The sequence below is a fragment of the Ctenocephalides felis genome, unplaced genomic scaffold (genome assembly GCF_003426905.1).
Source record: "Ctenocephalides felis isolate EL2017-DRISC unplaced genomic scaffold, ASM342690v1 CF-g0.4_SCAFFOLD_01886, whole genome shotgun sequence".
In the NCBI taxonomy this organism is placed as follows: Eukaryota; Metazoa; Arthropoda; class Insecta; order Siphonaptera; family Pulicidae; genus Ctenocephalides; species Ctenocephalides felis.
In genome coordinates this window covers 118055689-118067358 of record NW_020538040.1, presented here as the reverse complement: position 1 = coordinate 118067358, position 11670 = coordinate 118055689, and the positions used below count along the sequence as shown (strand labels likewise).

Sequence of the window (11670 nt, the reverse complement as noted above, 5' to 3'; positions counted from 1 at the left end):
AGAAAATCTGCGCCTATTATGGGTGTTGACACATCAGCAATAACAAAATTCCAGATGAATTTGCGCCTTAGACCTAAGTCGAGATTCAACTGTATATCTCCATATGTACGAATCTCGGTATTGTTTGCTGCAGACAGTTTGTAATCGGACTCAAAAACTTTGCGTTGTACAAACATACGTGGGTATATACACAGATCACTACCTGTGTCTATCAAAAATTGTACTTTGGTTGGTTTGTCTGAAATGAACATGCGGCGTGAAAGTGCTTGACAAACACTTGCCGCGTCTAGTGCCTGTCTTCTTCGTTTCCCGACATTTTGCATGGTTGCGTGCATTTCTTGGCTTTGTTTCCAAATTTGTAGTGGTACCAGCACGTATCAAATCTTTGCCTACTACCATTTCTTTGGCGTGAAAAACTTCTTGTGCGCGAGATTTTCCTAGAACGAGAATTATGCCGATATCTAGGACGTCTATTTTGCAATTCAGCTATCATTTTTGTTAGGTCTTCTACGCGTTTTAATAATTCAGACGTTGTACTGTCGGTAAGGCTTGTTGCGGCTACTGTTGGCGCGATGTTAACCTCACCGATGCTATCTGCTATGGCGGTCAGGTCTTCAATTTTCATGGTCGGATGTGCCTTTAATATTTGTTGTGTATGCGTAGGTAATCTTTGTAGCCACAAGGTTCTTAAAATGTTCTCATCTAGTAGTGGACCGGCCAATGATGTTAGATGTCGTAAAAATTGCGACGGTTTTTGATCACCCAGTTCCTCTTGCTGTAGCAACCTTCGAATCTTTTGGTCCTGTGACTGTGATAAACGTTGTATTATTTCTTTCTTTAACTTAGTATAGGGCTCGACTTTCGGTGGATTTAATATTATATCTTCCACTTCACTGGCTAATTTGTCATCTAAATATGATAATATAAATTCATATTTGACATCATCTGTTTTTATTCGTGATCGATTAAAATGTGCCTCGATCATCGCGAACCATAATTGAGGTTTTTCATACCAAAATGTTGGTATGGGCCTCGCAATTCCATGTGATACGCCTGCATTTGCGTCGTTTGGATTTTCTGATTTCACTGTCTTATCTTCTTCACTCATTTCACAAATAATTGAGAAAAACAAATTAAATATTCACTAAAAAAAAAAGTCACTGAATGTTCAAAAAAAAAGAAAAAATACACTTCTTATAAAAAAAAAAATAAAAACTTACGTCACCAACTATTATATCACGTCGGGTTCACCATTGAAGCAGTTCATGGATTGAAACAGTTTTGGTATAGTTTGTTATTGTTTATTCGCCGTGAAATATAGGTACAATATTTATATCGTGCTGTATATCTCTCCTGGCTGGTGAATGGTAGAATAGGCCTTTTGCTTCAATGGCGGGTTCTTTTATTCAGGCCTGAGACGGCCATCTTGATGCGTGCGCATTCCCAAATGCGGCAGGCCCGTATTTAATGCAGGGCTGTATTTGGGTGTCGCCGCATATATATATATAATTATATATTTATAATACTTAAGCACATTGAGCTTAAGATACGTAGTTACCAAATTACTACTTTTTCAAATTACATTGGAACGATAACAATGTTTTATTAATATTAATCGAATTGCTGCGAAGTTGCACGGATGTAATAAATAAATGCATAAAAATTTGTTGCTTCATATAATACAGAGCATTGAATTAATTGAATATTATTTACTGATAATATATTCTAACTCTACTTACTCTTGGTACTGTGCCGTTACCCAGACCACCGCCCCCGGTAACGCTGATAAGTGTCGTTACCATTCCTGCAACGCGTACTGCCTCCACATTTGCCTGAAAATAATGGTAGATGATATATAGGTAAATTAAATTTGTTTATAAAATATACTAATATTGTTGACAAAACGAAACTATTAATATTTTTTTAAGTATCTATAAATATGTAAACATGTATATTGTATATATTGTGGCGACAATAAATATTGACTATCAACCACAGAGTACCCTACCTTTACCCTTGAGGTCCATGTAAATCAGTTTAAACCTTTACGTTTGGGCAGTTCTTTAACAGATTTTTGGGGTCCAGGATCAGAAGTACAGAAAAAACAGCAAGTACAAACCAGAACAGTAGAAATCGTAGTCATCTCAAGGTGATGCGAATTTCATGGGCAATAGTTCATGGATACTATAGTTATTTGTGTATTGTACCATACAAGATGAGGCAAGTCCAGTGAAGATCAGATCACATATTATTACCTACAGGTATTTTTTCCGTATACATACAACAAAATAAAATAAGAATAAGGATGATTAATATTAGTTAGGAACCATGGCTATATGGCAATGCAAGCATGTTCCATAAAATCTTGTAAGTGGATTCATTTATTCATTCAATTAATAAATAGGTTTAAGTAGAAAAGCGATCTTTGTTCCATTTGCATAGTTTGGTACTAATTTTTACCAGTGCTTTTGAGTTAGTATGTTAAGGTGATTTTTTATTATATATATTTTATGGTATTGTACTGTACTTTATATATTGGGAAAGCGATACTAAATAACATACTCAATTTCTGTAATTGCAATTCCGTAGAAAGGACCCTTAAACTCTCCTCTGGTCACAATAGTGAACACGCATTCAAATCGGAATTTGCAAAGTTTTATTCAATACTTAATTACATTTAATAATTGCCAAACGATCAGCTCCCTGTTCATGTTGTTAATAGTATAAATTAATAATTTACTTTTATATAAAGATTAAATATGAAATTTTAATAAATGTTGTATTTCTGTGTTTTTGCCCAACGGTGTAATCGTTTTGTGTATTTGTGAATTGTGGTTTAATTAAATAATTTTCTCATTTTCGTTCTAAATACAAAACCGCAGTTATTATTAATTTTGATTTGCTAAAATTTAAAGAGTCGAATATGTTTTCTGATTTTTCAAACGTGTTTGACCTGACCTTGGCTCAGGTAGATAACATACTAATATAAACGTTGGACAAATGTTCATACTCAGATTGCAATTAGTTGTACGTGTTGTTTATTAATTTTCAATAGAATTGGTAAGCTGAATTGGGAGACAGGTGGAAAGGTATAGAGGTAGACATATAGTCATATAGATAAGAAGGCTAGAAAACAAGAAAACTGGTAAATTGGATGTAACACATATGCATTATAAAATAGTCAGAAATTATTCGTTAAAATCTGAAATTTAGATAGATTTACTAATGAATTTATATTGTCTTGTATCTATCAAGTATAATGTAGTGGTATCCTCGCCTTTGTAATAATTATAAATAATATTATAAATTTTATATAACAGTCAGATTTTGTACAACGCAGTTAGTATTACTCATAGCTACATGTAAGCTTGCAGTAACCTTGCGAGCGTTGATAAAATTCTTTTTGAAACCACAAACTACGCCTTACGACCAAGTGAAGCGTAGTTTCTGATTCACATATAACGAACATCCTAGAAAAAGAATGCGTTATACCGATAAGGAGTATTTAAGGTTCTGGATGATGCAATAAACAGTCAGTATGAGTCAGTATGAGTCAAGATCAGTATGCGTTAAGATCAATATAGTTCAGTCGTAATCAAGTTATAATAATGTTCAGATCAATATGAGTTAGTAATATTATATTAAGTAATCAATGGAATTATATTTAAGTTTAGCGTTCAAGTTATATGAAAAGTGTACAAGAATCATGAAATAAACGTAAACATCAAAAGTCTTCATCTGTTTTACTGATTCCCTTTTACATTTTGGTACCAGCTTGATACTTAGCAGCAGGAAGAACCTACATTTTGTTGGCTCCGTCGCTGGATGGGGCATAACAATAAATACATAGGTGACATATAAAAAATAGCGAAAAAAGTAAAGTACCAACGAAAACTCGGCAAGAAAAATCAACCAATATTCAAATAAATATGAAAATAAATAATTATATATTCAATAATTAAATAAATATATAAAAATAGAAGCAAGTTCAAATACAAATTTCTTTGAATTGAAAACATGCCAGTTAATGTTCTACAAAGTTAGAAAAATAAACAAAATCGGTCAAAAATGTAAAAAGTACACTTGCAAAATATGCATATTTAAAAAACTTTTTCGTAAACAATTGGTCGAAGAAAATATAATATAAGTTTAGTATTCTTAATTAAAAGTGCATATATTTATAAATTTCTAAGCTGCAAGTTAAAAAATTATTTAACATCAAAATTAAGTTGTAGGAACAGTAAACGTGATATGTCAGGAGGAATAGTGCTAATTTACTTGTGTGAGTGCAGATATATATGTTAATTCTTTTTAGCAGATTTTTTTATAAGAGTTTGTAATATGGTATTGCGCTAATGAAATTTCTTTCCGGATCACAAAATGCGCATATAACATTGACTCATTTATTGTGTTGCTTTCTGCAATTACACTGAACAAGTCGTAAAATATTGTTATCTAGGAATGCAAAGTCGAGCTCATAAAAAGCATGAAAAATTTGCTGTTAAAAAATTGCTTTCTTGATTCATAATCTTTCACTCGTGCATATTACTCTTACAATTAGATATAAGAAATAGGAATAAGTTTAGAATTTAATACGGATATACAAGGATTGTTATATAACTTAGATTCGGGATAGTTGTTAAAAGTAGGTTTGTTAAACTGAGTAGATAGTATAAATATAAGTATTAGGATTTATATAAAAGCGCCATGTTGGATCTACGTTTTGTTTCATGTGTATATGAGAGTATTAGTATTGAAAACTGGGCAAAGTTGTCTACGAGCGAGGATCATTGAGGCGTCCAACTCGATGGACGCGTACGGTTTCAATCGGGGAAACCGCACTTAATCAAACCCGCAGCCGTTGAATTATTGTGAGTATTATGTTGAGTTATTTTGGAATATTTTGTGAAAGTACCTTCAGCAAGACCGAAATGGCGACATAGGTTGCAGCACGCCATCTCCCGTCAATAGAGCAATTTGGAGCACAATTCTGCCGGGCCTGGAAACTCCAGATGTGTCCCGGTTACTAGAAGAGTGTAAGTGCCATTTGCTTTTGTGTGGGCAAAAACGGTCAGTCAAAGGTTTGGGGCTCTGCGGGAGGAGCACGAATAAGACTAGCGCTTAGCCCATATCTGTGGTCTTGTATTTGTGGGAAAATTACACAAGTAGAAGCTGAATTATTGTAAATGTCACGCTCATTAATCATCTAGTTATTTCGTCAATTAAATTTGGGTTGAATCACAGGTAAATATATTTTTCCATGTTTATCGTCATATTAGCTTTATTGATGTTTTTCCGCGCGTTACGCAGTAAAAGATTGTCTATATCATCGGGCTCATTGACTCTGGTAAACTAATTTAGTTTTCGGGTTATATTTATTCTTTTATTACTAATACTACAACTATCGAAGTATGTGACAGGACAAGCCTATAGGATAAGTTTGCGTTTCAAGAAAACGTGTTACGAAAAAATTGTACGAGATATAGTTGTACTTCGAATATTTTCTTTATTACGTTTTTGTCGTTAGCCTGTTTTTATAACTATTTTTATTCTAAGTCTAGTCTTTTTTTAGACTAGACGAGAACGAAATATATTAAAACTTGTCACTCTGTCAGTTTGTTAATCAGCTCATAATCAAAAATGATTTAGTACATTAAAGTTTAGGCATAAGCATATTAAATAAGATAAATGTACATTCTTCCTTAACTCGTGAAGTTAGTTTTACAATGAATTATAGGGTGTTCATAAAAGTCTGGTTAAGGAGTTGGAGTAACTCTTTCGTAATGGAAAGTGCAATGCTAAAATGTAATAAGTGATAGTCGTTGTAATATCCTACAAAGTAGCTTCAACCTCTTTTTATCATGTCACATATATATATATATATATATATATATATATATATATATCTATATATATAATCTTGGGCATCCATTCAGTAATTAAAAACAGTTTTATTGAAAGAAAATGTTTTTATTAAAAAACATACATTTCGGGTTTTGATTTGACCCATCTACAGTGCTACAATTAAATATTTCAGGGTTACTATTTAAAGACAATATAAAAAATACATAATTACAGAAAAATAAGAATAAAACATGTAAAAAAGCTTAAATCTAACCAATTAAATAAATTTGTTTTATAACTAATATATATTGTAAAAGTATATAAAAATAAAAAACAAACATAAAATAAACAAATGTAAAGAAACTCACTTCACAAACCCTTAACCTTGTTCCTGAAAGTTTACTATCTAGCAATTCTTTCATCTCATTACCCTACATTGACTGCCTTTTCCACTCATGGTAAAAACTTTTTTCATCCGTTGGTCTGAAGCTAGTGTGTTTGACTGGACACATTCTTACAGACTTATGCACTAATCTAAAAATTCCTACCACTATTTCCCGCACTTCAAACGTCGTATATGTCAATGACTGTAATGATTGTTCCACTTGTTGTGTTGGTGAAACTTTACAATTTCACTCAAAACGAATGCGCTCAATCGTTTAAACAAGAAACAAAATAAAACCATGATCACCGAACATGCTTCCAACTTTAAACATTTCTTTAATTTCACCAATCCAAGAGTTGTCCATCGAGAAGCCAACACTTTACGGCCAACACTTTATTTGATTCGGCTTCTCTTTGCAATATCCACCGTTGATGGATATTGAAAAAAATATTAATTCGAATATTTTTTTCACAATGCCCAATACATCCTAACACTCCCTTTGTGTATATATATGTTACGGTAAATGTGCATATTTCGGCTCATTTGGCGAATGTGAGTTCAACTCGCGCATGTGCGGGTGAAATACTAATTCATATATTTATATTTATATTTATATTTATATTTTATATTTATATTCATATTTATATTTTATATTCATATTCATATTCATATTCATATTCATATTCATATCCATATCCATATCCATATTCATATCCATATCCATATCCATATCCATATCCATATCCATATCCATATCCATATCCATATCCATATCCATATCCATATCCATATCCATATCCATATCCATATCCATATCCATATCCATATCCATATCCATATCCATATCCATATCCATATCCATATCCATATCCATATCCATATCCATATCCATATCCATATCCATATCCATATCCATATCCATATCCATATCCATATCCATATCCATATCCATATCCATATCCATATCCATATCCATATCCATATCCATATCCATATCCATATCCATATCCATATCCATATCCATATCCATATCCATATCCATATCCATATCCATATCCATATCCATATCCATATCCATATCCATATCCATATCCATATCCATATCCATATCCATATCCATATCCATATCCATATCCATATCCATATCCATATCCATATCCATATCCATATCCATATCCATATCCATATCCATATCCATATCCATATCCATATCCATATCCATATCCATATCCATATCCATATCCATATCCATATCCATATCCATATCCATATCCATATCCATATCCATATCCATATCCATATCCATATCCATATCCATATCCATATCCATATCCATATCCATATCCATATCCATATCCATATCCATATCCATATCCATATCCATATCCATATCCATATCCATATCCATATCCATATCCATATCCATATCCATATCCATATCCATATCCATATCCATATCCATATCCATATCCATATCCATATCCATATCCATATCCATATCCATATCCATATCCATATCCATATCCATATCCATATCCATATCCATATCCATATCCATATCCATATCCATATCCATATCCATATCCATATCCATATCCATATCCATATCCATATCCATATCCATATCCATATCCATATCCATATCCATATCCATATCCATATCCATATCCATATCCATATCCATATCCATATCCATATCCATATCCATATCCATATCCATATCCATATCCATATCCATATCCATATCCATATCCATATCCATATCCATATCCATATCCATATCCATATCCATATCCATATCCATATCCATATCCATATCCATATCCATATCCATATCCATATCCATATCCATATCCATATCCATATCCATATCCATATCCATATCCATATCCATATCCATATCCATATCCATATCCATATCCATATCCATATCCATATCCATATCCATATCCATATCCATATCCATATCCATATCCATATCCATATCCATATCCATATCCATATCCATATCCATATCCATATCCATATCCATATCCATATCCATATCCATATCCATATCCATATCCATATCCATATCCATATCCATATCCATATCCATATCCATATCCATATCCATATCCATATCCATATCCATATCCATATCCATATCCATATCCATATCCATATCCATATCCATATCCATATCCATATCCATATCCATATCCATATCCATATCCATATCCATATCCATATCCATATCCATATCCATATCCATATCCATATCCATATCCATATCCATATCCATATCCATATCCATATCCATATCCATATCCATATCCATATCCATATCCATATCCATATCCATATCCATATCCATATCCATATCCATATCCATATCCATATCCATATCCATATCCATATCCATATCCATATCCATATCCATATCCATATCCATATCCATATCCATATCCATATCCATATCCATATCCATATCCATATCCATATCCATATCCATATCCATATCCATATCCATATCCATATCCATATCCATATCCATATCCATATCCATATCCATATCCATATCCATATCCATATCCATATCCATATCCATATCCATATCCATATCCATATCCATATCCATATCCATATCCATATCCATATCCATATCCATATCCATATCCATATCCATATCCATATCCATATCCATATCCATATCCATATCCATATCCATATCCATATCCATATCCATATCCATATCCATATCCATATCCATATCCATATCCATATCCATATCCATATCCATATCCATATCCATATCCATATCCATATCCATATCCATATCCATATCCATATCCATATCCATATCCATATCCATATCCATATCCATATCCATATCCATATCCATATCCATATCCATATCCATATCCATATCCATATCCATATCCATATCCATATCCATATCCATATCCATATCCATATCCATATCCATATCCATATCCATATCCATATCCATATCCATATCCATATCCATATCCATATCCATATCCATATCCATATCCATATCCATATCCATATCCATATCCATATCCATATCCATATCCATATCCATATCCATATCCATATCCATATCCATATCCATATCCATATCCATATCCATATCCATATCCATATCCATATCCATATCCATATCCATATCCATATCCATATCCATATCCATATCCATATCCATATCCATATCCATATCCATATCCATATCCATATCCATATCCATATCCATATCCATATCCATATCCATATCCATATCCATATCCATATCCATATCCATATCCATATCCATATCCATATCCATATCCATATCCATATCCATATCCATATCCATATCCATATCCATATCCATATCCATATCCATATCCATATCCATATCCATATCCATATCCATTCTGTGAGAATGATCTGTTGATTGTACGAAAGCAAAAGTTGGTTGTGGGACCATATCCATATCCATATCCATATCCATATCCATATCCATATCCATATCCATATCCATATCCATATCCATATCCATATCCATATCCATATCCATATCCATATCCATATCCATATCCATATCCATATCCATATCCATATCCATATCCATATCCATATCCATATCCATATCCATATCCATATCCATATCCATATCCATATCCATATCCATATCCATATCCATATCCATATCCATATCCATATCCATATCCATATCCATATCCATATCCATATCCATATCCATATCCATATCCATATCCATATCCATATCCATATCCATATCCATATCCATATCCATATCCATATCCATATCCATATCCATATCCATATCCATATCCATATCCATATCCATATCCATATCCATATCCATATCCATATCCATATCCATATCCATATCCATATCCATATCCATATCCATATCCATATCCATATCCATATCCATATCCATATCCATATCCATATCCATATCCATATCCATATCCATATCCATATCCATATCCATATCCATATCCATATCCATATCCATATCCATATCCATATCCATATCCATATCCATATCCATATCCATATCCATATCCATATCCATATCCATATCCATATCCATATCCATATCCATATCCATATCCATATCCATCCATATCCATATCCATATCCATATCCATATCCATATCCATATCCATATCCATATCCATATCCATATCCATATCCATATCCATATCCATATCCATATCCATATCCATATCCATATCCATATCCATATCCATATCCATATCCATATCCATATCCATATCCATATCCATATCCATATCCATATCCATATCCATATCCATATCCATATCCATATCCATATCCATATCCATATCCATATCCATATCCATATCCATATCCATATCCATATCCATATCCATATCCATATCCATATCCATATCCATATCCATATCCATATCCATATCCATATCCATATCCATATCCATATCCATATCCATATCCATATCCATATCCATATCCATATCCATATCCATATCCATATCCATATCCATATCCATATCCATATCCATATCCATATTCATATTCATATTCATATTCATATTCATATTCATATCCATATCCATATCCATATCCATATCCATATCCATATCCATATCCATATCCATATCCATATCCATATCCATATCCATATCCATATCCATATCCATATCCATATCCATATCCATATCCATATCCATATCCATATCCATATCCATATCCATATCCATATCCATATCCATATCCATATCCATATCCATATCCATATCCATATCCATATCCATATCCATATCCATAACCATATCCATATCCATATCCATATCCATATCCATATCCATATCCATATCCATATCCATATCCATATCCATATCCATATCCATATCCATATCCATATCCATATCCATATCCATATCCATATCCATATCCATATCCATATCCATATCCATATCCATATCCATATCCATATCCATATCCATATCCATATCCATATCCATATCCATATCCATATCCATATCCATATCCATATCCATATCCATATCCATATCCCTATCCATATCCATATCCATATCCATATCCATATCCATATCCATATCCATATCCATATCCATATCCATATCCATATCCATATCCATATCCATATCCATATCCATATCCATATCCATATCCATATCCATATCCATATCCATATCCATATCCATATCCATATTCATATTCATATTCATATTCATATTCATATTCATATTCATATTCATATTCATATTCATATTCATATTCATATTCATATTCATATTCATATTCATATCCATATTCATATTCATATTCATATTCATATTCATATTCATATTCATATTCATATTCATATTCATATTTATATTCATATTCATATTCATATTCATATTCATATTCATATT

The 11670-nt window shown here is 32.4% G+C and overlaps 1 protein-coding gene across 1 annotated transcript; it reads right to left on the bottom strand.

Annotated features, from left to right (window-relative positions):
* Positions 1-286: 286 nt before the first annotated feature.
* On the bottom strand, positions 287-1108 carry LOC113375791. Its single transcript, XM_026615737.1, has one exon. The coding sequence runs from the start codon at positions 1106-1108 to the stop codon at positions 287-289; it is 822 nt and encodes a 273-aa protein (XP_026471522.1).
* Between the last annotated feature and the right edge of the window lie 10562 nt (positions 1109-11670).

What these genes read in the sequence shown, in the direction of transcription:
- LOC113375791 (XM_026615737.1), bottom strand. Translation starts at nt 1,108, where the DNA reads ATGAGTGAAGAAGATAAGACAGTGAAATCAGAAAATCCAAACGACGCA.